The sequence below is a fragment of the Aulonocara stuartgranti genome (genome assembly GCF_965226115.1).
Source record: "Aulonocara stuartgranti genome assembly, chromosome: 22".
NCBI lineage: Eukaryota > Metazoa > Chordata > Actinopteri > Cichliformes > Cichlidae > Aulonocara > Aulonocara stuartgranti.
Window position 1 is genome coordinate 2,349,268 of NC_138957.1, and position 26,171 is coordinate 2,375,438.

General features: G+C 41.3%; 1 protein-coding gene across 1 annotated transcript; it reads left to right on the top strand.

The window, feature by feature from the left end:
• Positions 1-1,373: 1,373 nt before the first annotated feature.
• eepd1 (endonuclease/exonuclease/phosphatase family domain containing 1) lies at positions 1,374-22,502 on the top strand. The gene is made up of 7 exons (XM_082520636.1): positions 1,374-2,624; positions 10,542-10,593; positions 16,793-16,903; positions 17,428-17,562; positions 17,887-18,025; positions 18,142-18,336; positions 22,043-22,502. The coding sequence occupies exons 1-7, from the start codon at positions 1,675-1,677 to the stop codon at positions 22,231-22,233; spliced, it is 1,773 nt and encodes a 590-aa protein (XP_082376762.1). The 5' UTR covers positions 1,374-1,674; the 3' UTR covers positions 22,234-22,502.
• Positions 22,503-26,171: the final 3,669 nt, after the last annotated feature.

A 26,171-nucleotide genomic window follows, 5' to 3' on the forward strand; every position in this document is an offset into this window, starting at 1 on the left:
ATGGAGAAGGAAGTTCAGAGTGTGGTGTCAGGGGAGGCTGACCAGCACAGCAGGTCTCCATCACCTAATAATGCCTCGTGTGTTTGAGCAGGATGACCTGACAAGAGCGCTGTGCTGGAGAAGAGGCAAATGGAAAGCTGCACAAGTAGAAAAGTGAAGAAACGCTGACAATAATTATGAAGACGACAAATGTTCATCTTCTTTTCCCACTCTGTTAGTTCAGAAGTCGGACCGAGTCCATTCAATCACTTGAATGGGGACAGCTTTGGGGGATATTTTGGTGAGAATATTTTTACTAACTAAAAAATGGTTTAACAAGTAGCCAGAAAATATAATAACTGTTGTTTCACCGCTGAGCTGATTGATCTGGTACAAGGATCTCTGTGCAGCGCTGGAGGCGATACATGCCACAACTCAACTAGAATAATAAAGATTTTAGCCAAGCATAACACACACTACAGAATCCTACCATTACTATTATTATGACGATTATTAAGTCCTACACACACAGGGGTGTTGCATTGTAACTGCCTCAACAATAACTGCAAAAACTAGTGATTTGGTCACATTTTGGAGGTTACATCGTTTTTCTAAGGAGAACAAGAGAGAGAGAAAACCATGAGTGGAGCACTCTGGAGATGTGGTATGTGACAAACAGCTTGAATGTATCCAGCATAGGTTAGCTCAGGAGGTTATAATTGTAATATTGTGACACAAATGATCTTGAAAACTTCATATTACACCTCTCAGAATCTTTTTGTGTAAAACAGCATTTAATATTCATTTCGCTTTGGAATAACTTAAAAATAATACAATTATGAAGTCAAGAAAAAATCCTGCACTGAGCTGCAACAGCAACATTTCTGTACTGTGTTCAGAAAAGCAGAGCTCGACGGTGAAAAATAAATGATTAATCCTAAATAAAACCAAATCTACGTTTGGCTGCAGCCCTTAAAACAATTTACATGTATGTATATTATCAGATCCTCTTCCTCAGTGACAGAAAACATTTAGATATCACATAGAAAGACACGCCCCCTACTGTTAACGGTTGAAACAACAAACCAGACATTTCAAAATAAACGCCAAACGCCAGGTAAAACCTCCCGGCTTCGAACTACAAAACAATATTTCTAAATGTAATGAGTGTTATGATAACATGGCTGAGCTATTCCTATGTTTTTGTTTTGTTTTTAGAAACGATTGACGTTACACAGTGTAAAAGTAAAACTACAAGTAAATAGTTTTATTTCATCGGGCCAAATCCTGATTAGACAAAATCTCACAAAATATAAATTATTAAATGTGAAAGAAAATCATTATTAAGCCGCGTTAATGTATCTGTTGGTTATTCCTACACTGTGTATTTATGTGTTCACTTGTCATTGGAGCTGATGATTGATTTGAACCAGTGACGCTGATGGCTTGCTTTTATTTTGAAGTCTGACAAGTACTCCGGTGTGCGGCGGTGTGGAGCTGGGCGCTTGACAGACTTCTCCAGCAACGATTTGTATTGATGTGATCAAAGGCGAGTGAGGTGGAGGCTGACCCGTGGGCGGTCACACTGCGCAATACCATAGGGCAAAGTTTGCCTGCTCTGATCTGCCGCTTGTGACTCGGAGGACTGCTGTGTGCGGCATGAACCAGGGCTGAGCGCAGGCTCGGGTGGTGCGTATGTCCAATATTATCTTTAATGAATGCTGCCGTGTAACCGCCGTGTTTCAGAACGTACTCTCTGGCGCGGGCCTCTGCCTGTCCACTGCACCGATCCTAGCCATGGGTGGGAGTCTGGGTTGCCACCGCTCCATCCCCAAAGACCCCACTGATTTCAGCTGCGGCAAGCGCAAATTCAGCGCCGCCTGCAATTTCAGCCACATTTTGGTGAATCAAGAGCGGCTGAACATTAACATCGCCACCGAGGAGGAGCTCATGACTCTGCCGGGAGTTAATCGCACAGTTGCGCGGAATATCGTGCAGTACCGGGACTGTATCGGTGGCTTTAAAAAGGTGGAGGACCTGGCGCTGGTAAGCGGGGTCGGGGCCACCAAGCTGGAGGTGATCAAACTGGAAATCTGCGTTTCTAGCAGGACCAGTTCTTCCCAACACTCTCCGTCGTCACTGCGCAAAGACTTGGACTCTCAGTTCTACACCGGGATGAACATCAACACCGCCACCCCGGCGCAGCTCATGAGTATTCGCGGTATCACGGAAACGATTGCAAAGAACGTGGTTTCGTATCGCGCGGAGCACGGCCCATTTAAAAGCATCGAGGACCTGGTAAAGGTGAAGCACATCAACAGCTCGCTGCTCGACAAAATCCGGTTCCAAGTTTTCGTGGAGCGCTCCCGGGCACCCTCCACCAACACGAACGCAGGGCTCCCCGGCACCACCAAGTGTCACCCAAGCCCCTCTTCCTTTAGTCTGGGCAGCGACGACTTGGACCTCCCACCTGGAGGCCCGACCCAGATCGTCTCTGTGCGGCCGAAGGTGGATCGCCCGCTGGGGCTCCGGGACGGGAAGTCCGTAGTGCGCGTGGCCACCTGGAGCCTGCAGGGCTGCTCGTGCGACAAGGCTAACAACCCGGGGGTCAGGGAGGTGGTGTGCATGACCCTGCTCGAGAATGAGTGAGTACCTGCACACACACTCATCACACCTGAAGGCCGCGTGGTTACTGAAGCGTGGGCAGATGAGGAAAGCTTATTGTTTAAGTGGTCTCGGACGTGTGTCTGATTTCTGTGCGTGCATCCGGCAAAATACTGAATAACTCACTTTATTAAATTCAATCACTTTTATTTATATTGCGCGAAATCACAATAACAGTCTTAATGAATGAAAGTTTGTAAGATAATAAACAAAACAACTCGAGTTTCATTTTTCCATCACACTAAATGCGCACAACGTCCAGTCAGCTGCATGTGTGCTGATAGTCATTATGTCAGGATATGCCAGCTGTGCCGTCCACACACCAAAGGACACCTACAGCCACTCACTGCCGCACCAGTCAGCTGAAGCTCTTTGAGGTTTAATTATGCTGTGACCTCATCATATTTTCAGATTCATGACTCTTTCAGTCCTGAACGGAGCCTTAACAGGACGAACCCCTCCCACAACATTACTGCGCGCAGGCCCAAGTGTTCTTGTGCAGAAACCTAAATAGTGATTTGATTTGAATGACAGTCGTGCAGGAATGATGGCTCTTTGTTTCAGGTTTATGTTGTGCATATTTCAGACTTCACAAAACCCAGACTGTGAAAAGACTACAGCACACCAAAGTAGCTCTTTGCTTTGTGTTATTTGTCTTTTATGGGTTCAAAAATGTGGAAACATCATTAAAACTACTGCAGAAAGAAAATAAGAGAACATTGTTTAAAAAGAAAAGTTCAGAGTCATCACCTGATTTTACAAAAGCATAAATCTGGGATTTAACAGACCAAACTTAATCGTGACCTGACGAGTTTTTTGTAGCGTTAAATCTGGTTTTATGTCCAGAATAAAACTCGCATCATGCATCTTTTTTTATAAAGCCATCAGATCCATATGAAAGGGAAAATGTATCATACAAAATACATGAAAGTTCTACCCCGAGACAGCAGGCGAAAAACATTATCAGGGCTTCGTGATTGAGGTCAAGCCAGTTTTGTGCTGCAGGGTGACACATTCTCAGATTCCCTGTCAGACTTGTGAAATGAATAAAGAGCACAGTGGACCGTGGTTCATATTCCACCAGTGAAAATGTTCTTTTAAGCAGAAAACAAACTAAAACAAAATAAAAATCCATCCATGCATTTTGTTTGGCTTATCTTGGGCTGGATCGTGGAGGCAGCAGCCTAAGCAAGCATGCCCAGACCTCCCTCTGCCCAGCCACCTCCTCCAGCTTATCCAGGGGAACACCGATGCGTTCCCAGGCCAGCTGAGAGATTTAATCTCTCCAGCGTGTCCTGTGTCTGCCCCGGGGCCTCCTCCCGGTGGGATGTTCAGCTCTTGAATGACTGAGCTCTTCATCCCATCTTGTCCCTGACCCAGAGTGGCCACTACAACCTTCTCCGTCTGAGGACCGTGGCCAAAGACTTGGCGGTGCTGATTTTCTTTCCAGGCATTGGTCTGCATACAGTGAAAACATAAGACTCTGTGGAAAAACTTTGGGTGTATATACCTGTGAAGACCATGAGTGGCTGTGAAAAATGAGAGTATAGGCAGAGCGCAGCAGCAACGCAAATCAGGCATTAGGGTTTAAATCTCAGTGGCTAGGCTCTTTCTTCTGTTCTCTCATGGATAAACGAGAAGCTAAAGTTTGGTAAGGTGTTTAATTGATACTCCCCCTTCTTTAATATTACAAAAAAAGTTCTTAAAGCCATCTATAGAGCTTCACCGTGGTTTCCAGAGCAAACTGTGTCAAGTACGGCCTAAAGTCAGTAATGGTGTTGTGATCATTGTTAGTGAGGAGCAGGAACAGCAGCAGCAGGAGGGCACTGTGAAGGAGACTCAGTATGTTTGCACAGTGACAAACTGCTGGGTTAGTAATCATAAGACCCAGTCTAAGTTTACACACTTCATGACTTTCCTCCAGGCAAAAGCAGACAGCTACTACAGTTCAATGAACTCTATTTTTTTTTCACCAAAGTTTGCACAAACTGCTCTCGGCCCAAACAGCCTATCAGGGATGTGGAGTTAGACTCAGCTGGCTGCAGTCATCCTGACTATAGGGAAGTGAAAAGAGCTGACTTAAGCTCCTAATAGCAAGGTTCATATGGATCAAAGCATGCAAGCTGATAATGTGGTGTTAATGTTTCTTACTGTTGAATTCTTCTTTCCCTGCTTTTGAAGCATTTATGAAATATGGACCGTGTCTCTCAGTGTCCCAAACAAGGTGGGCAGTTCTGTTCTATTGTGTCAGCTGGGACGCATCTGCTTCCCCTCCTGCGTCGACACTTCACAGAGAGTACTGACGACGGTGCACCCAGCATGCTTTAGACAGATCACTGATGTTAGATCCTTTGTCTTCCCTTTAATTTCTCTTGAACTTCCTGATCCATAATGACTGGATGAGCAGAGGCACGCCATGATTTTTGTTATATGAAAAGTAATTGAATTAATTAATAATGCGTAAAGTAGTGTGCTATTATTATAAATGCTGCCCGATATCCTGGACCTAAAGCTCTCTCACACTCTCAGTTTGTTGTGGTTGCTGCACCTCAGTTGTGTATTTGACAGATTGTTGCCTATCTGATAATGTGCACAAACGTACAACTAACCAACAAAGAGGGATGAAGGGAATCATCTTTCACTCTCACTTTACGATACAAAGGAGTTCATGGTTGATTTAGAAGGTGTCCAGGTCTGGTGGCCTCAACATGAGCCCAGATCATCACACCTCCACCACCATGCCTGACAGTTGGTATGAGGTGCTTCTGCTGATATACTGTCATATACGAGGGGGCCAAACAGGCCCAGCTTTGTTAGCCAGCTAACCTAACTAACTAACCATCCAAAGCATATGGGACTGAATTAAAATGTCGAAATTTAATGTTGAAAGATTTTTTGTTATTTTTGTATTTTGGACATTTGAGTGAGATAAAAGCCCAGTACTTACGTTCATTAGTTTATACCTGGAAACTGGACCAGTTTCTTGGACCGGCTCCTATTTTTTCCCTCCAAATATCCTTCAATCACTGATGTGCGATGAATATTGGGACAGGGTGGACCTGGTGCAACCTGTAAATCTGGGGAAAAGAACGCATTTGTGGGTTGCTTTTGGACGAGCCCATGTGGACAGCCTTCGTCTCCTGGTTGTGACTTAATCAGTCTTCAAATGTGCCGCTCAAAGGACGCAGCCACTGATGCTTCACCGTGTCTCACTTGTGTCTGCATTGAAGCAGCTAATATGAAGTCCTGTTTGGCATTATCAGTGGTTGCTACTGTCAGAGTGACACTGACGAGTCTTTATGCAACATTTACTCTTATGCTTATGTGTATTTTTCTTGCTGTAAACCCAACTAATTTTGTCTACCTCTATAGACTTGGCCATAGAGTCGTGGCTTACAGTTACCAGTGTTGCCCTGATGAGATGGCTAATAGGCAGCTCAGACTGTGGGTGTTTGAATCCTTGCCAGTGGAAATGGGAGGATCAGGATCTTAAGCAGCAGGAGCGTTGCATGCTCTCAGAGCGATCAGACCTGCAGGGGAGGAAGGAGGTATTGTCTGTGGGACTGCAGGCTGTTTATTCTGAAAACAGGATCTGTGGACAAAGTTTCTGCCTATAATCCCATCAACACCAAGCTGTTCAGCGTCTCAGGTGGGCCAGTGTGGCAGAGCAGTGAAAACATGCAGGTGCTAGAAAAGTGAGTCCAGCAAAATGTGGTCTGAACAGGGTAAAAAACAGCTTTTTAAAACTTTTTAAAACAACAGCCACTGATCAAAGCTTTACAGCTAAAAGAATAATGAAAAGCATGATACAAATCAAAGAACACAAGTAAAACAGCACAAGTTAAAAAAAAAAAGCCATAATTAGTTTGGAGCAGCTGTTGCTCAGGAGGTAGCCTCGGTCATTAACCAATCAGGTGGTTTGATCCCTCTACTCTCGTCCTTTGGCAAGATACTGAACCATGATTTGCCCTTGATGTATCCACGGAGCGTGTGCGCGCGTGTGCGCGCGCGTGTGTGTGTGTGTGTGTGTGTGTGTGTGTGTGTGTCCCTGATGTGTTTGTCACATTTTCAGTATTCAGGGTTATATAGACTGAGCGCTGCAGAGGTTCATTAACAGGATCAAACACCAATTAGTCTAATTGAGTAGAACCTGGAGTACCATTGAAAACCCAGCAGGCACAGGAGGAACATGAACCTCCACACATACTTACCCAGCTGGAGTTTAAATCATGAGACGCTCTGTTTTTATGCCATGTGTACTGAATCAGGAGAAAACAGGGAGCACGAGGGTTTATTTGCATTTTCAGAGATGCAAATTTAACTTGATAATGAATTAAAAACATTGCTATTGTTTTCAACAATGAAATGTTCGTCAGGATTTTAATCATTTTATCTGAACTGAGCATTCAAAAAACCTCTGTGCAATAAACAACATGTAACTAAACTTGTGTTTTTCAGTGATGGTCTGAGAACATCTAAAGCTAATGAGCAACTCTGTCTAGATCTCTGGTTGATAAGCGAGCACGAAAGACTGCGGCCGATCCTCGACCTGTGTTAAAGATTCTGACCGTTCGTACGACTTTGAGGTGCTGATTCTTTTAAACATGGACTTCCTGCTGCGATGTTTCTAGAACAAAAGAAATCAATATTTTGATCAGCTGTTAAATACTAATTCACTAACAGTGACTCAGAGAGGCCTCGTGAGTCATTGTGTTATATTTAGTTGTTTTTGCTCTTTGGTGCTATTGAAATATTTCCATTCATTTAGTCATTTGGGTTTTTGCTGGTGTTGTTTTTTATTCTTGGTGCTTTGGTTGTAGCTGCATAATGTAGAAGTTTACAACTGAGCAAAATGTAATTCCCAGGAGTAAACACGAATCATCAGGAAGGACATCCGGTGTAACAAATCAAAACAATCTGAGCAACCTGTTGTGGCAACCGCACTGTAAATAACAGAGGAGCTCAAAACAGCTTTTATTCTTGGTGGTCTGAGGACAGACTGACTACAGGCATGGAGTTTTAGGGAACTATTGCATGAAGACTGTAAGACTGCAGTGTCATATATGCATGTGATCAATAGAGTCCAAAAGTGTGGAACCAGATTTGCACATTATTCAATGTTTATTTTTAGTCTTCAGTTGATGCAGATGGCTGTTGTTATTGTCATCGTCCTACAAAGACTGTTTAGCCGTAGCCAGTAGCTTTCAGAGCGCTGTCTCTAATGCATCTGGCTGTTTGTGGAGTCTAGCTTCAAATTGGCAATCACACATAGAATTATGAAGGACTAAAGTTTATTTTTTCCTTTTCTTTGTTTTGTTTTGTTTTGTTGTTGTTTTTTTTTTAAATAAAAGGAGTGAAGTCGATGTAAAAATGTGGATGGGCTGGTGGTGTGTTTCCTCCTCACCCAGGCAGGTGGAGTTCTCTAGAAGACCTGCTGGGGATGCTTATAAGGACCTCAGCTACCCTTAATCCTTTGAAGGGCCACATTTAGACCACTGCCAGTAAAGGAGGTTGAAAACTGGAACTACTGGTGTGTAGTCGTGGATGGATAGATGGAATTGGCACACTGAGCATGAGAGTGCTGAAGAAACAGCTGTGATGTTTATTTATAGTAGCACAAGTACAAATGGCTGAGACGGTAGCTTCAGTGCAGCTTTTCTTCCTTTTGTGTTGGTATGTATTGACAGCGTGTAGAAAATCTTTGCTATAACAGTCACAGTTTATGTTGATTCTTTGAAAACATCACTAGTTGTTGCAGAAATGTCTGGAAACTGCTCCATTTGAGCAGATACCAGGTGTTGCACACACATCTCTTCTCCACGTTACCCACAGTTGTCAAATGACTGTTGGCGATGAGAATCGGTCCCCATCTTTAAAGGAGAAGAACTCTGCTCTTTTTCTCTGTCTGACATGAATCCTGTATAACTGAATCAACGTGGCGGTCTGATCATGGCTGAATTGTGCCATGTCATGTGACATGTTGTAACTCAATTCTGACTCCTGACTGACGGCATTACTTATGATGCTTGTGCATCCCTGGTTTCATTGAGGATCAGCTGACAGGAAGCAGCCAGCAGTTGTAATGTTGAGTGTCTCACCTGTGTTGCAAAATGCAATGCAAAGCAGCTCATCTTCAGAGTAAAAGTGCCTGTTAGAAATGTATAGCATTTTATTAAGCTGACTGTTGATCTGGGAAGTCATTTGAAAAGTAAACAGTTCAATATTTATTGGGCTGTAAAGGCCCCTCCTTCATGCAGTGTTGGCACATTGAATTTCAAACAGTCTAAAGTGTGTCTATAAAGAGTCTTATTTTCTCAGCTGTCTGCCAGTTTGTTAAAAGAAACTTTAAATTTGGCCTAAGTTTGCTGTGTGTTTACTATGCTGAGTCAACCATAATACATGACGATCTCCTAGAAAAACTGATCTCAGCTTTGCTTGGTACCAGTAAGTCATAAATGCTGTGCAGATGCAGTGCGAGGGTAGAAAGAAGAAATGAAATGCTCAGAACTTTTAAGGCTAAAAGTTCCATTAATGTTAGAAGATTTCTATAAAACAGAGTCATCCCTCACATTACTTCATAGCTAGTAATAATTTTAATTTTTCAATGTTCTGATACAATGTTTGGGGAAAAATAAATTTTAAGTTTATAAATTTTAATTTACAAATACAAAATGGGTGTTCTGATGATTAACTCTAACCAGTACGGTTGAGTTTCAAAGTAACCTGAAAAAATGAACGTGGTCCACCCAGTACTATATACAGTGGTGTGAAAAGTGTTTTTTTGTGTATGTTTGTCACACGTAAATGTTTCAGGGTCATCAAATAAACCTAAATATTAGGCAAAGATAAGAAGTAAACACAAAATGCAGTTTCAAAATGAGGGTATTTATTAGTCTATTAGGGGAAAAAATCCAAACTCAAAGGCTCTCGTGAGCCATTATCCACAAATGAAATCGAAAACATGGAAGCTAGTGAACTTTCCAAAGAGTGTCTGACCAAAATTACCCCAGGAGGTCACAAAAGATCCTAGATCAACATCCAAGGAGCTGCAGGCCTCAGTCGTGTCAGTTAAGGTAAGCGTTCATGACTCCACCATAAGAAAGATGCTGGGCAACAATGGCCTGCATGGTGAGTTCCAAGACGAGAACCACTGCTGAGCAAAAGGAACATAAAGGCTGATCCCAGTTTTGCCAGAAAACATTGTGATGATCTCCAAGACTTTTGGGAAAACACTCTGTGGACTGATGAGACGAACGTTGAACTGTTTGGAAATGTCACATTACATCTGGTGTAAAAGTAAGACAACATTTTCGAAATGGAGCATCATACCAACAGTAAAATATGGTGACCATCTATTGTGACCTGAAGCTGAAGTGCAGTTGGGTTCTTTAGCAGGACAATGATCCAACACACATCAGCAAGTCCACCTGTGAGTGGCTTAAGAAAAACAAAATGAAGACTTTGGAGTGGCCCAGTCAAAGTCCTGACATGAACGTGACTGAGATGCTGTGGCATGACCTTAAAAGTGCAGCTCCTGCTTGAAACCGTCCAGTGTGGCTGAATTACACCATTTCTGGAAAGATCAGTGGGCCAAAATTCCTCCACAGCGCTGGGACACACTCACTGCCAGTTAACACAAACACTTGATTGCAGTTGTTGCTGCTAAGGGTGTTTAGGGGGCAATCACTTTTTCAGACCACTGGAAAACCATGTAGTAATGACAGGAGGAATGCCCAGTGTCCTTTTGTTGTCAGTGGGTTTCATTATCATGCTTTTCTATCAGGTTTTTCAACTAATTATTTATTTTAAGAGGATTTGGGTAAATAATGCATATGTATGTATATGATGTACGTGTAAAGGTACATTTTTAAAAAAATGCATTCTCTCTCTTATTACAGTATCAAGTTACTGGCAGTGCAAGACCTGCTGGAGCACGAGGCTATTGATAAGGTAAAGTGGAACATGAATTACACTTATCCCAACTTCTATTGTAAATGAGGTGACTTGCTTGCACGGGCAGCAGGAATCAGAAATGTGACAGCAGCTTGTCTTTGTGTATACTCTGCAGGGTTTCAGTGATGGAGAGGATCGTTAAATTGATTGGGTTACAGCCATGTGGTTTAAGTACGCCTGAGTTAAAAATACTCTTGTGCTCTCGCTCCCAAGACTGACACCCTCAAATTTTAGTTTATTTTTTCCGTCACACTGCTGCCAACATTAGCGCACATTTCATTCATTCATTCATTCATTCATTCATGTCATTACTGATTTCTCGTAACTTATATTTGTCATATTTCCTTTTAGTGAATAACATAATGATTAGCAACACATCCTGTCTCGTCCCCCCCTCTTTGTCACTGGCTATGGGCCAACTTGTAACAAGTGGGGGCTTGTCTGGGATCTAATTCATTGTTGGAGACGGTTTGCATCATCTGACTTAAGCTCATTGTTCGATGGAAACTGTTTTCACTCCTGTCTTGGAAGGAGTCTGTTGGCTTGGTCCGCTCTGTGTACATTTGGCTTGTGTTTTTGTTCTTTTGTCACAGCTGACAGAGGAGCGATGTCCCGTTTCTCTGGGCTGGTCACAGTAAGGGGGCAGATGTATTTAGTTGGGATGTTTCTGGCAACTATTTTCTTAGTTGACTAAACGAGGGAAATAAATTTGACCACATAACTGACTAGTCTAAAACTAAGAAACACTCAGACGTCAGCTTACGTTTGAGAACCGTTTAATAAACAATATTTAAAAACTCTGAAACCATTAATCCCATTCTTCATGTCACTTAACTGGGCAGCACCTCACATCGTGTGTTATAAATATTACACATTAAACTCCAAATAGAAAAGGAAGAAAAAAACTTTAAAATAATAAACTAATGTTAAGTTTAACTATACTACAGCGTTACTACAGAAGATGCTCATGTGTTATTAAAATATAACAGATTAACATCTGAATAATTAATAAATTGTTGCTGAAAAGTCTGGCACATTGTGCCGGGTATCATTCAGAATGTAGTCACGTGACACACATGAACAACTTTAATGAATAAAGATTTTGAATAACAAATCAATAAATTATAGCCATTTTCTTCCGCTTATCTAAAGTCATATCTTAAAGATCTTATAGTACCTTATGACCACTGAGGTGAATTGGCACTTCATGAGTAATCAGACTCCATTTTATCTTAGAGACTTCGTAGTACCGTGTCACTCCAATAGAGCACTTCACTCTAGGGACTCTAGGGCTTACGTGTAAATTATACTCCTTCAGGAAATCTACGTCGTAACTCGCGCTTTAACTGAAACCCCATCCTATACCAAAACCTTCTATATAACAGATCGACACACATCACAAGGGCTTGAATGCCATGGGAGGTTGTGGTATAGTGATAAAAGGAACTTCTGGTTATTATGCAAGTTAGAATGTGGCTTTCCAACAGAGGTCCAAATCAAGCTGTGGTTGCGAGGATATTTAAAAGTAGAAGCAGAGCCTTCAGCTTTCAGGTTCCTGGTCTTTGGAACCAGCTCCCAGTTTGGATTTGGGAGACAGAAAACGTCTCTGCTTTTAAGATTAGGCTTAAAACGTTCCAATTTGATAAGACATATAGTTGAACTCCAGCGATCCAGCAATGACTCCTCCTCTAGCTGCTCTACAGAAGGCCTAGGGTGCTAGGGCAGCGGTCTCCAACCTTTTTTGCGCCACGGACCGGTTTATGCCCGACAATATTTTCACGGACCGGCCTTTAAGGTGTCGCGGATAAATACAACAAAATAAAACTAGTACCGGTACCGAAAAAAAGAACATTTATTCATAACACACGTGAAAAGACCCAGGAAAACCGAGTTAACGATAAAAACGATAACAAAATAACGCTGAAAACTGATAAAAACCCTGAAAACCACACATTTCACACCTGAGCCTCAACTCTCGCGGCCCGGCACCAAACGACTCACGTACCGGTCCGAGGCCCGGGGGTTGGGGACCACTGCTCTAGGGGGGTTCCCATGATGCACTGATTGTTGCTTCTTTACTCACATATTTTACTCACTATGTGCTTACTCTGCTCACTCTGCATTTCATCATTTGTTATTATTAATCTCTGGCTCCCTCCCATCACCTCAAACCAGCTGTGGCAGATGGCTGCCCCTCCCTGAGCCTGGTTCTGGAGTTGGAGTTTTTCCTTCCCACTGTTGCCAAGTGCTTGCTAAAGGGGGTCGTTTGAGGTTTTTGCTGCAGGGTCTTTTTCCTTAAACTATAAAGCACCTTGAGGTGATTTTTGTGACTTGGCACTAAACACTGCCAGTCAAAAGTTTGGACACAACCTCTTATTTAATGGTTTTTCTTTATTTCTACTACTTTCTACATCATAGATACAAACTGAAGACATCACATATATGAAGAAAGATACATGGAATTATGTAGCAAAGAAAAAAAGGATAAATAACTCTAAATATGTCTTATATTGTAGATTTGTCAAAGTAATGCTTTGACGAATCTGACAAATCTTGCTTTGTCGACAGCGCTGCAAACCTTCGGCCTTCTCTCAATAAGCTTCATGATGTAGTCACCTGAAATGGTTTCACTTCACAGGTGTGCCTGTCAGGGTTCATTTGTGGAATTTCTCGCCCTCTCATGCAGGAATTCTGATAACCTCGATCAGGATTTTTATTCATCTTTAGGCATGAAAAAAGATTTTTTAACTTTCTTTTATACATGTACTTTAAAAAAAGTTTTTTACATGTTAACTTATGTGGACAACATCACCTTTCATCATACCATCAACACTGACGCAAATACAAGAAAACAGCCTTTGAATAGCTGCCCACTGTAGTGACCACTGTGCGTGAAAGAGTTAATGGGGTTGGGACCATCAGTTGTGTTGTGCAGCGGTCAGGTTGGTGCACAGCTCACAGCTCTGTTTGACAACTGATAGAGTTCATATTATGGCGAGAACCAATCAGCTAAGTAAAGAGAAACAACAGCCCATCATTACTGTAAGGACTGAAGGTCAGTCAGTCTGCAACACTGCTAAAGCTTTGGCCCCAAGTGCAGTCGCAAAAACATCAAGACTACGATGAAACTGTCTGACATGAGGACGCCCCAGGAAAGGAAGACCAAGAGTCCCTCTGCTGCTGAGGATACATTCATCTGAGTCACCAGCCTCAGATCAGAGCCCAGATAGATGCCACACAGCTCCAGTAGCAGACACATCTGTACATGTTCAGAGGAGACTGTGTGAATCAGGCCTTTATGGTCAAATAGCTGCTGAGAAACACGACTGAGGAAAAGCAACAAGAAGAGATTTGTTTGGGCCAAGAAACACGAGGAATTAGACCATCTGTGCTTTGGTCTGATGAGTCCACAGCTGAGATCTTTGGTTCCACCTGTTGTGTCTTTGTGCGATGGTGAACGATGGTCTCTACATGCACTGTGAAGCCTGGAGCAGGAGGTGTGATGGTGTGGGGGGGCTTTGCTGCTGACACTGTTGGGGATTTATTCAAAATTGAAGGCAGACTGAAGCAGCATGGCTCCCACAGCATCCTGCAGCCACATCCCATCATTTATTCTTCAGCAGGACAATGGCCCCGAACACACCTCCAGGCTGTGTGAGGGCTCTGTGACCAAGAAGGAGAGATGGAGTGCTGCACCTGATGGTCTGGCCTCCAGTCACCTGACCTAAACCCAGTGGAGATGGTTTGGGATGAGATGGAGGAACAACAAGAGCTCAGCATCTCTGAACTCCTTCAAGACTGTTGGAAACCTTTTCAGGTGACGACCTCGTGAAGCTCATGGAGAAACTGCAGAGAGTCAGCAAAGCAGCAATCAAAGCAAAGAGTGGCTACTTTGGAGAATCTAAAATATAAACGTGTTTTGAATTATTTCACACTTTTTTATTTACTACATAATTCCATCTGTGTTCATTCATAGTTTTGATGCCTTCAGTGAGAATCTAAATTAAAACAAAAAACAAAACATGAAATGTGAACGTGTGTCCAAACTTTTGACTGATAGTTTATATATGATTCAACTGAACATTTGCTTTAATAACTGTGCGCCGGTTTGAGTGGTTTAAAATAAGATTTCATATTGTTTGCTATTAACTGCTGCTCACGCACTAAGTATAAGTTGACTTTAAATTGAATGTCCGGAAATCCGTATGTCTTACTTTGAGAAAATAATATAAAATGTTCATATTCAAATCTGAAATATTAATTTCATTTTTAAATTTCAAGTCCTGCCAGCTGGGTCCTTTTAATTTACAGGGAGTGCAGAATTATTAGGCAAGTTGTATTTTTGAGGAATAATTTTATTATTGAACAACAACCATGTTCTCAATGAACCCAAAAAACTCATTAATATCAAAGCTGAATGTTTTTGGAAGTAGTTTTTAGTTTGTTTTTAGTTTGAGCTATTTTAGGGGGATATCTGTGTGTGCAGGTGACTATTACTGTGCATAATTATTAGGCAACTTAACAAAAAACAAATATATACCCATTTCAATTATTTATTTTTACCAGTGACACCAATATAACATCTCCACATTCACAAATATACATTTCTGACATTCAAAAACAAAACAAAAACAAATCAGCGACCAATATAGCCACCTTTCTTTGCAAGGACACTCAAAAGCCTGCCATCCATGGATTCTGTCAGTGTTTTGATCTGTTCACCATCAACATTGCGTGCAGCAGCAACCACAGCCTCCCAGACACTGTTCAGAGAGGTGTACTGTTTTCCCTCCTTGTAAATCTCACATTTGATGATGGACCACAGGTTCTCAATGGGGTTCAGATCAGGTGAACAAGGAGGCCATGTCATTAGTTTTTCTTCTTTTATACCCTTTCTTGCAGCCACGCTGTGGAGTACTTGGACGCGTGTGATGGAGCATTGTCCTGCATGGAAATCATGTTTTTCTTGAAGGATGCAGACTTCTTCCTGTACCACTGCTTGAAGAAGGTGTCTTCCAGAAACTGGCAGTAGGACTGGGAGTTGAGCTTGACTCCATCCTCAACCCGAAAAGGCCCCACAAGCTCATCTTTGATGATACCAGCCCAAACCAGTACTCCACCTCCACCTTGCTGGCGTCTGAGTCGGACTGGAGCTCTCTGCCCTTTACCAATCCAGCCACGGGCCCATCCATCTGGCCCATCAAGACTCACTCTCATTTCATCAGTCCATAAAACCTTAGAAAAACCAGTCTTGAGATATTTCTTGGCCCAGTCTTGACGTTTCAGCTTGTGTGTCTTGTTCAGTGGTGGTCGTCTTTCAGCCTTTCTTACCTTGGCCATGTCTCTGAGCATTGCACACCTTGTGCTTTTGGGCACTCCAGTGATGTTGCAGCTCTGAAATATGGCCAAACTGGTGGCAAGTGGCATCTTGGCAGCTGCACGCTTGACTTTTCTCAGTTCATGGGCAGTTATTTTGCGCCTTGGTTTTTCCACACGCTTCTTGCGACCCTGTTGACTATTTTGAATGAAACGCTTGATTGTTCGATGATCACGCTTCAGAAGCTTTGCAATTTTGAGACTGCTGCATCCCCCTGCAAGATATCTCACTATTTTTGACTTTTCTGAGCCTGTCAAGTCCTTCTTTTGACCCATTTTGCCAAAGGAAAGGACGTTGCCTAATAATTATGCACACCTGATATAGGGTGTTGATGTCATTAGACCACACCCCTTCTCATTACAGAGATGCACATCACCTAATATGCTTAATTGGTAGTAGGCTTTCCAGCCTATACAGCTTGGAGTAAGACAACATGCATGAAGAGGATGATGTGGACAAAATACTCATTTGCCTAATAATTCTGCACTCCCTGTATATCGAAGCAGATTGGTAGAAGATGATACTTAATACTTTTAAAATGTTTTTTGTGTGTGTATTACCCGTTTGCCATGTTGTATTTAAATAATTATCTATTAGATAATAATTTGGGTTGGCTGTAGCTCAGGAGGTAGAGCAGATAATCTCTAATCCGAAGGCTGGTGGTTCAATCTCTGGCTGCTCCAGTATCCTTGGGCAAGATACCAAACCCCAAGTTGCTTTAGATACTTTGTGCCAGTTGCTTCCAGAGTTTTACAAAATGTTAATTTGCTTTTTAGTTAGTAATATAATAACAGGCAAACCTGTCTTTATGTGTTGCAGTTCTGTGCAGAATTAAATCAAGGAACACTTGCCAGTTTACAGAAGTGGAAATGGCCACGAGGGCTGTGGAAAAGTGTTGTGTCGGAAAAACCCACCGGCCATTCCAGCAAGGTGGGTTTACCATTGGCAGCTGTTACAACGACACTTTAAATTGTATCCACAAAAATAAATCAAAGTCTAAACTTTGCCGAAGATCAATCAGTTCAGTTTTCAGTTCCCAGAAATCGATTTGAATAATTTACCCGTCGAGAGTTTTTAACATTTTTTAACACTGTGACTTTTTTTCTTAACCACTACAGTTTCTTTTATTATCTAGAACTGTTGCAGGTGTACTGCAGTAAAACTATAGTAGTGCTACTGCACAGACTGATCTTTCATGCGGAATAAATATGAAATGATCTTTTGTAAAAATAGCAGTGACCCTCCAGCTCTATTACCAGCAGCTGTTTACCTTCATGCTTACACTCTAAGAATCAGCATCAGTAAACTACATGTCAGATGTTTATGTAACTGACATATGAATAGCTGTGATTGACTAAATCATAAGTAGAGTAAGAAGATTGACTTGAAAGTTTATATTAATTAAATAAACCTTTGAAAACGTATCTAACACTAATACATCCCTCTGTTCACAGGGAGTGAGCTACTCTGGCTTTTTGTGGGATAGCTCCTCAGGAATTGATCTGAAGGATGCCCTTGTCTTGGAGTCTCCTGCTGTCAATGGAAATGGGAGTCATGTACACCATCCACTCTATGTGGCTCACTTTTTAGTAAGGCTATAATTTATTGTCATTGAATTCATGTGTGTTTGGTTATAAAAAACAATTCAATTAATTTTATTTATATGGCACCAAACCCACCAACAGCTGTCTCAGAGAGCCGTATCTATAAGACCCTGGAACGATGAAGAGAACAGCCCAACAATCAGACAATATCCATTTGTAATTGTTTAGGATCTGAATACTTTCTTAAACCTCCAGAACTAACACATGGTTGATGCACTGCTGCATATTTCTTTGGTTTTATGTATTGTTCTTCTTTTTACTTAGCAGGATAAAAATTTAAGTGGTCAAAAAATTGACTTTTTCCATTAGATTGGTTCATTTGAGCTGACGGTGGTGAATGTCCATATGCAAGCCCCTGCTTCACCAGAGCAGTCCGGTGGCAAAAACCAAAACTCTGATGAAGCCAAGTGTCAACGCCTCCCTCCCAGCATCCAGGGAACACTAAAAGGTTAGTCTGCCAGGTCGGACCAGTCGAGACCGCATGTGTCAGACGCCGTAGACGGATCCGCAAAGTCTGACGTCATTTTTGACGTCTTGTCCTATTTTCCGTTTCTTCCTTTGCAGGTGAAAAGGATCTACTAGTGTTGGGCAATTTTGGTTGCTCTCCTCAGAGCTCAGAGCTGGACACACTGAGAAAGGAGAAATTCTGTGCCCTGATACCATCCACTCAGTTCACCAACATCACCACCTGCTCACCACAGGGCACCCGCTGCGTGGACAACATCTGGGTCAGCCGTTCTCTGCAGAAGATATATTCAGGTACATGTACAGTTGTGTTTGGACAGTTGCACCGATTAAGATTAAAAAGTTCTCTTAGGTTGTCTTGATAAGGTCAGGTTTCATATTAAGGGAAATTATCTGTGAATTCATTCAGCATTCATCATATCTCAAGTTATTTAGTTCAGTTCAGTTTTATTCGTGTTTCATTAATTCAGGGCAAAAGTCGGCTAAGTTTACATTACAAGTGCATCTCAGGATATTAGAATATTATGGAATAGTTTTTTTTTTGTAATTTAATCAGGTTAGACCTGATATGATTTCTTCTGCTTTATTTTAAATGTTGGTTCGCTCAAATTATTATTATTAGTAGTAGGTAGTAGGTAGTTGGATGGACAGCTGTCTCGCTGACGGATATCGACACTCCATGGAGGGAAAGCCACAGAGGATCTGTGCTGAGAAGGCTGATTGATTTCAGAGAGCTATATCAAAGCTTTTTAATCAGAGGTTGACTAGCCCTCACGTCATACTGGGCTCTTTTTGTGCCACTTTTTTCATTCGTATGAAAGCCATTTCCGCTGTGTTGGGTGTAGCATAGCCAAACTTGCCAGCCGGTTTCGTTTTTGTAAAATCTTCAAATTTTCAGTCTGATTTTCTTACATCAGCCTAACACGGCTTAGCAGCAAAAATACTCACACTCAACACCCTAGGGACCGTTTTGTGCCCCATTGAAACCCATTATAAACGCTATTTTTCACGGCAAAAAAAATACGGTCAAATCGATCATCAGGTCTCCAGCTTAGGTTTTGTTTTGGACTACAGGCCTTAGAGTTGTAATTTTTTTATTTGTCCACCGGGTGGCGCCCTTGCTCCACATGTGACGCCTGCTGGAACATACACATGTTCTCCAGCGGCCTGCTCGAGACAGATACCCGGAAAAGGCAGACTAATTTCCCGCGTACAGCAGCAGCCTGCCCCGCTGCTCGTTCCGGACCATTTTCTACCCTTAGGTTCGTTTGATTTTTTTATTTTTTTTTTTAATCAACAGGAAATGACGTATTTGTTTTCACGTGGTAGCGGAAGTGTGTGCTGCAGACACGGGAACCGAACCATATGCTCCGGCGCTGCGCGAAGCACACCCGCGGCAGAGGCACTCCTCCCCGGGGGAGCAGGAGCAGCAGCGCCGCCTGGGGACATTTTTGGCTTCTGGAAAAAAAATTAAAACCAGATCGAAATTAATGTTCGTGCCAATCTTTTGTCCATCTAAAGGCCTAATTATAATAACAATAAAATATTACTTCAAATGTTTTTTTTGGAAAATATTTTATGTTTTATGTCTTATGTTTTTGGGGCAAAAAAAGCAGTGCGCTCATGTGACGAAACCGGGATATAAAGGGTTAAAATCCGCGAAATGTAATTAAAACTTGACATGAATATTTCAAGGAGAAGTAGGTCTAAAAGATTGGCTAATTTAAAGTGGAATAAAATATTAATATATAAATTTTTTATAGCACTTTTTCGGGCGTGGCAGAAAACGGTCCCTAGGGTGATGAACGTAAGTTTTTTAAAGGATGACGTGAGGGCTAGAAACTAAAAGTATGGTAGGAACATCTGTATAAGCAAAAAACAAAAGTTGATTTTAGGAACTTGGCTGAGGCTGGTCTTAGCAAATCACGAGCCACCGTGCACAGATGTCTTCAGGAAAGAGGCTACAACTGTCACATTCCTAATATCAAGCCAATCCTGAAAAATAGAATTCTTTTAGTTTATTATCTGAGCCAAAATGAAAAAATGTTACCATCCTGCTGTTAGACTGTTGGTCCAAAGTCCTCTTTTCACCTGAAAGTAAGTATTGCATAGAATCTGGATGAAGAGTGCAGAGACACAGAAACCACGATGTTTGAAGACCAGTGCGATGTTTCCACAGTTTGTGAAGAGATTAGATGATAGTTGTAAGTTTGATAACTTTCTGACCATTACTGTAGGAGGAATAGCAGCTCTTCTGAAGTCTGAGTGGATGGACGAAGGATGCTTTTAAATTCAATTCATTGTATTTTTCTGGCACCAAATCACAACAGTTCCCTCAAGGTGCTTTGAGACCATGCCATAACCACACCGATTCTCAGAAAGGCCTAAAAATAGCCAGTTGTCCACCTAACTGCACATGTTTAAAGGAAAGAAAAATCCTTGAAAAGAACGTTAAAAAAAAAAGAAATTCAAAAAACATTTTTTTCATCCCTAAAGATGAATAAAAATACTTAAAAAAAATTTGTCATAATTCATGGATGAAAGGGTTAATGAATATTTGAAAGTTATTATATTAAAATAGTGAAAAAACCCCCAATTTTTCATAATGTAATTTTTTAAAATGGAAGATGGAGATCCTGCAGAGTTAAAGAACAATCAGAGTTCCCGTCTGATCCTCTGAATCGAGCTCAGTTGTGGCATGATAGAAGACTCTAGGTTAAATAGTCTGGATACACTGATATGAAGTTTTAAAGATAAGTGGCAATGTCCACGTTGACTCTGTCATTTATTTGATTTTTTTACATAACTGTATATAAGTAAATAAGCCGAGTACACCTCCATGATTCAGGAGCTTGTAAAACCAACTTAGATTTTTTGTTCTGTCTTGTTTATTTCTGCCTCTTTCTAACATGCGTACTATGACTGACAGAGCTCTGACCAAGAGTTCCAGTGTGCCTGCTGGTTTATGCACGAATGGCAAATAAAGAACTTTGAACCTTGTATTTTAGCTCACTCAGGGTTTTCATTATGCACAGCTCCAATTTTTATGAGGTGCGTTTTAGAAAGATGGGGATTTCTCTTGGCGACCCTTCCAAACAAGCCGTACTTGTTTAGTCTTTGTTTCTAACTATCAGGAACTCAAACATATAACATGCTAACTTACGCCTGTATAGTTTTAGATGTAGTTCTTGTGTTATTAGTTAGCACTGCGTGTCTACATAGAGTCATCACAGAAGTCCAAGTCGAGCGTTGCTTTTACACAGGTGGTCAGTTTAGTTCTTTATATTGTATGTTTACAATCCTAACAATCAGATGAGCCTCTATGAACAGTGGGAAGGAAAAACTCCCTTTTAAGAAGAAGAATTGAAAAGAAAGAAAGAAGTCACACAAGCAACTAACGATTAAATGTATAGCAGTTTATAAACTAGTCATATAAAACAAGTAAAGTCAGGTTTTTCATTAACGGTCTTAAAACGAGGCTGGCTTTAGTTTCAAGTCTGGTTAAAAACAGGTCAGGTTTTATGCCGAACACAAACTAAATGTTAAGTCAGTTCTCAGGTCCTTTACACAAGACTAAGTGTGCTCTGGAGTTCACCAAACCAATTTAAAATTTGGTCTCCAGTTATGACAAGTCAAACCAGGTGTTCAAGTCTAAGTTTGGTCTAATCTGAGTGTCAAATCATCAACTTACTAAGTGTGCCAAGACAAGTCTGAGCCTAGTTAAAAGCACTTTGAGGCCACACTTGCACCTGAGTTATTTAGACTAGAAGTCACTCAAAGTTTAAGTTGAGTCTCAAGATAAAAATAATTACAAAATAAATGTAAAAATGTATTTTAAACTATGTGTAAAGTAGAGGATACATGGTTACTTCTCAAATGTATGATGAACGTGATCCTAGTTTTATAGAAGCTACTATCAGATCAAAGTTTGGTGCATTATTTGTGTTGCATGAAGTTCTAAGTATCTCCTGACTGTTCTTGTGTCCTTTGTTCTTGACAGGCCACTGCATGGTAGTTCGGGAAGGCTTAACTAACCCCTGGATCCCAGATAACTGGTCATGGGGCGGTGTGGCCTCTGATCACTGCCCTGTGTTTGCAGAATTTTATGCAGACCTACCTCCTAAGGAGCTTAGCGGACCTGGTATGGCAGTGGTGGACAGGGGAGACATTCTGCCCAAACATGAGCGGTGACATCGGCTGCAGCAAAGACAGAACTAAATGACATGAAGATTTTAACCTATCAGGATTCTGCTTTATCTCGGTTTGCTGTGGCGCAGTTTCCTACAAAATGTGAACAAGTGCCAAGATTGCCTTTTGGGTTTCAGGTTATCAATGGAAAATCGTAAATGAGAAATATTCAAGCCATAACAAATGTTTAGACAAAAATATGATGTATTTTAAAAGAAATGTGCCAAACATTTTATATATGTATAGAAAAATAAAAATAAATTGATAGATGATCACGGTCTGTACGAACTCTTATTGATACAGTTTGAGCACCATCTGAATGACCTGGATCTCTTTACAGGCGCTGCTGTGTCCTTCATCTTTTATAGTTCACTGGAGAGTAAGATTCAATCTCAGCTGCTGAGCTCATGAAAGCTGTGTGCTTAATTATACAAGTGAAGCTTGTGTGCATGTGAACTGCCATACTTCCCTGAGAATAACGTTGCCAGGCACAGTGACATCACAGGGCTTTGCTGCTGCCCTTAAAACTGGTCGTTAACCACCTTCACAATACTGCTTTTGAAATTAAACAGCCAAGTAACACACACTTGTGTTATACTGCTCAGCACGAGGCACACACGGGGTTTTAAAAGCACTGTTTATGTGCACTGACGCCTTCCTGGGCTGCTGTTGCCGACTGGCTCTTTCTGTTTTGGTACACAGCTGTTCTCTCTCAGCTCCTCTCTCCCTCCACGTCCTGTGTGCTGCTCAAGCAGGGGAGGCATGATCTGATGATCCCTAACTGCATTGGCCAGCCTCCTCTGGCACTGCCCCCTGAACCCACTGCACCACTCCCCCCACTTTTTTTTTTTTTTTTTTGCCCTGTAACACGCACAGATTTTACCACATGAGCTTTGAGCTATTTTCAGGTCTTACTGATCTTATTGACCTTACTGACAAAGCACTTTACACAGCAATCAGATCAGAAATTGACTCTGAGCAGTCACGTGATCCCATGACAGCAGAGATGACGCTGGTGATGGTTGGATGACTCCTCATGAAGTGATTAATGTGCTGCTCAGTAGTGAGAGCTGCTGGATTAAAAAAGTTACTGCAGGCAACCTGGAGAAAGAATTTGTCCCATGATTCTGATACCAGGAGACCAAATGATCCTGATTATAACCAACTGATGAAATACAAGGTGAAGTGTATGTATTCCAATTAATTTGGCATAACAGTATATCTAATATATGTTTGGTAAGGGTCTAAGGAGCTTGGAAAGAAGAATATTTTGTAATGAAGTATAAGTGAAAAGCGTAAAATAAAAATGAAAGTTTTGTTTGTGCTTGTCCCAGTGGGAGTGATCGCACTTGTGTGTGAGGAGGAGGAGGTTTACACACATGTCTGCAAATAAAATCGTGTTCATTCGTGTGAACATAAAGAAATGAGTCCACGAGCAAAGCATTGGGACGTAACTCACACTACAACTGCGCAAAAGTGGAAACCGGATCGGGAAAATAGGCACCGCACGGTGATAGGACACTGCTGCTGTACACGTCACATAATGTTTCTTAAAGCAATACACGCACCGATAACGGGTGTGGCTAGCTGTGCTCAGGGACCGCAGATTTCTACAGCTTGATACACTCACCGACGTTTTGGTATCGTGTTTCTTCATCTTCCAGACGCTGTCACTACAAAAAAATGTCAAACTCACTAAACTTAATAAAGAATTCCCAAATCATAAATGTGTTCCTTTTAATCTAGCTTTTAAAATAAACCCTGGAATGCAACCTCTGGTCCCCATCACAGGGACCAGTAGTGACCTGTAATGGAAATGGGTGTGACGTTTAAACCCATCATAACTCCATGTCATATATCCTCCTCTATGTCTATTTTAACATTTATTTCTTTAATTTTTATATCTCAATATCATTACATATTTTCTTGTTTAAAAAAAAAACAGAAACACAAGTTGACTGAATCCAAAGTGTTGAACCTCATAACATTGTTAAATAATCAAGATTAAACTATCTGTCCAAAATAATAGAGATCATTGAGTAAGATCCTACATCTCCAGAGTTTCATGACTTTTGGTGTTCTTTAGATCAGTCACTGCAGACACAGCCCAGACAAACTGGAAGCTTCATGTTGCTTCACCTCACCGCCCGAATCAGGGTCTAATGCTGCATTTTGTTTTTCACATTTACAGTCTGTCAAACTTTTTCAAAAACTAAAACTAAAAAATGAGGGAAAGTGGAGGCAGGAGAAGCAGGTCCGAGTGTCAGGTGAACTGAACTTCAGGTAAGAAGTTATGACCTGCAGTCTGTCTGGGTCAGATATAAAACAAGTTTAGGTGGAGTTTATTTTCGTTGTGCTGACTTTTTACCGTCAGTTTCAATAACTCGTACTGCGTACTAGCAAGCATGATGGAGTTTCTATACAGCTGGGTGGTGCTATGATGTTACTGACTGTGAACTTTATTTTATTCATAGGGTTAGTTAGTAAAGTTGCCAACCGTCCTGTAAAAACGGAATCGTCTCGCATTCAGAGAAAATATTACACGTTTGGTATTGAGCTGAAAAGAAACAGTTTCATTCAGCTAGAATGGAAAAACACACAAAGCTGGATTTATTCTTTGTCTTTGCTGCACAGCTGCCTCTTCTTCTCTCATTCTCCCCCCTCTCTCTCCTGTTGCTGCTTCAATCATGAAACTGATCAGTGATCAGCTGATCATCTCTCTTGTTTGTTTATCTCCCACTTTGTGCCGAAAGAGGAAACCAGCGGATGTCACGCTAAACAACAGCAGCACGTTTAAGCTTGATCAGCTGTTGTTAGAATTTATTTAATATTAATTTCTAGTATCAGCTGATGTTTGCTGGAGCCACAGCTGTAAAGCTGCTGGTCATGATGTCGGTTTGAATATGTGGTGAGAGGGAAACATGAAGATGAAACCAGGAGATGTCCTTACTGGATCATCAGAGCTGTGATGGAGAAACAGGTTTACCTTTTAGGTGACATGAATGAGTTGAAGTTATGAACTGTTTCTGAGAGACAAATAACACCAGGATCCTTTTCTAAGTAGCTGACAGCTGGTAACTGTGCAGGGGCGGGGCACAAAGAAATACTTTTCTTTCTGATTCTCATTTAAAATTTCTCGCTTTTATTAAATAATTATCTGAATCTTACAACCAAAGTTTTATCTGATGTAAAATGTATAGAAATCATACATATACCAACAAGACTGTACATCACTGTCACAGCAGCGTTTGTTTTCATTCAAAGGCTTTATGGCTTTTCCTATAAATACCTGGTGGGCCGGTCTCTAGTCAAAATGCCCATTTATGTCCCAGTCCAGCCCTGGCCGCAGCCAAAGCACTGAGCGGGCTCCGTCCATGAATGTGCTGCAGCGGGTTTTGAATCCAACAACGAAGCTGTGCTGCTGGTGATACATGATACAAGAATGCATGACTCTGTAGTGCCGACTTCCAATGTACCGGGTTGGCATGAATTATGTTTTTGTTTTTTCCTCTTGCGAAAACTTAGACAGGATTGTAATTCCTGCCAAAAAAGCAATTTCCGACATTTTCCAAAATTTTGATTGGCGACATTTAAACGATCGTAAATTACAAATGTTTAAAGCCAGAAACAATATTTTTGTCACAGGTAGAAACTGCAATCAGTTTTTTTTTTTTGCAAAGCAACTTTTATGTTATTAATGAATGTATATATTTACATTCAACTCATTGACATGAAAAGATTTATTTTCCAAAAGAGATCGGACCAAGAGGGCAGCAAAAATTGCAAAGACATAAAACAAAAATTAACATAACAATAATTTCAGAATATTTTAAGTGGTCAAAAAGGCTGAATCAAATATAATGTAGAACACAGTATGTAAAATAACGCCGAGTCGTAAAGATACCCGCAAAACAGGCCATTTCTTTATTTTATATGTAAAA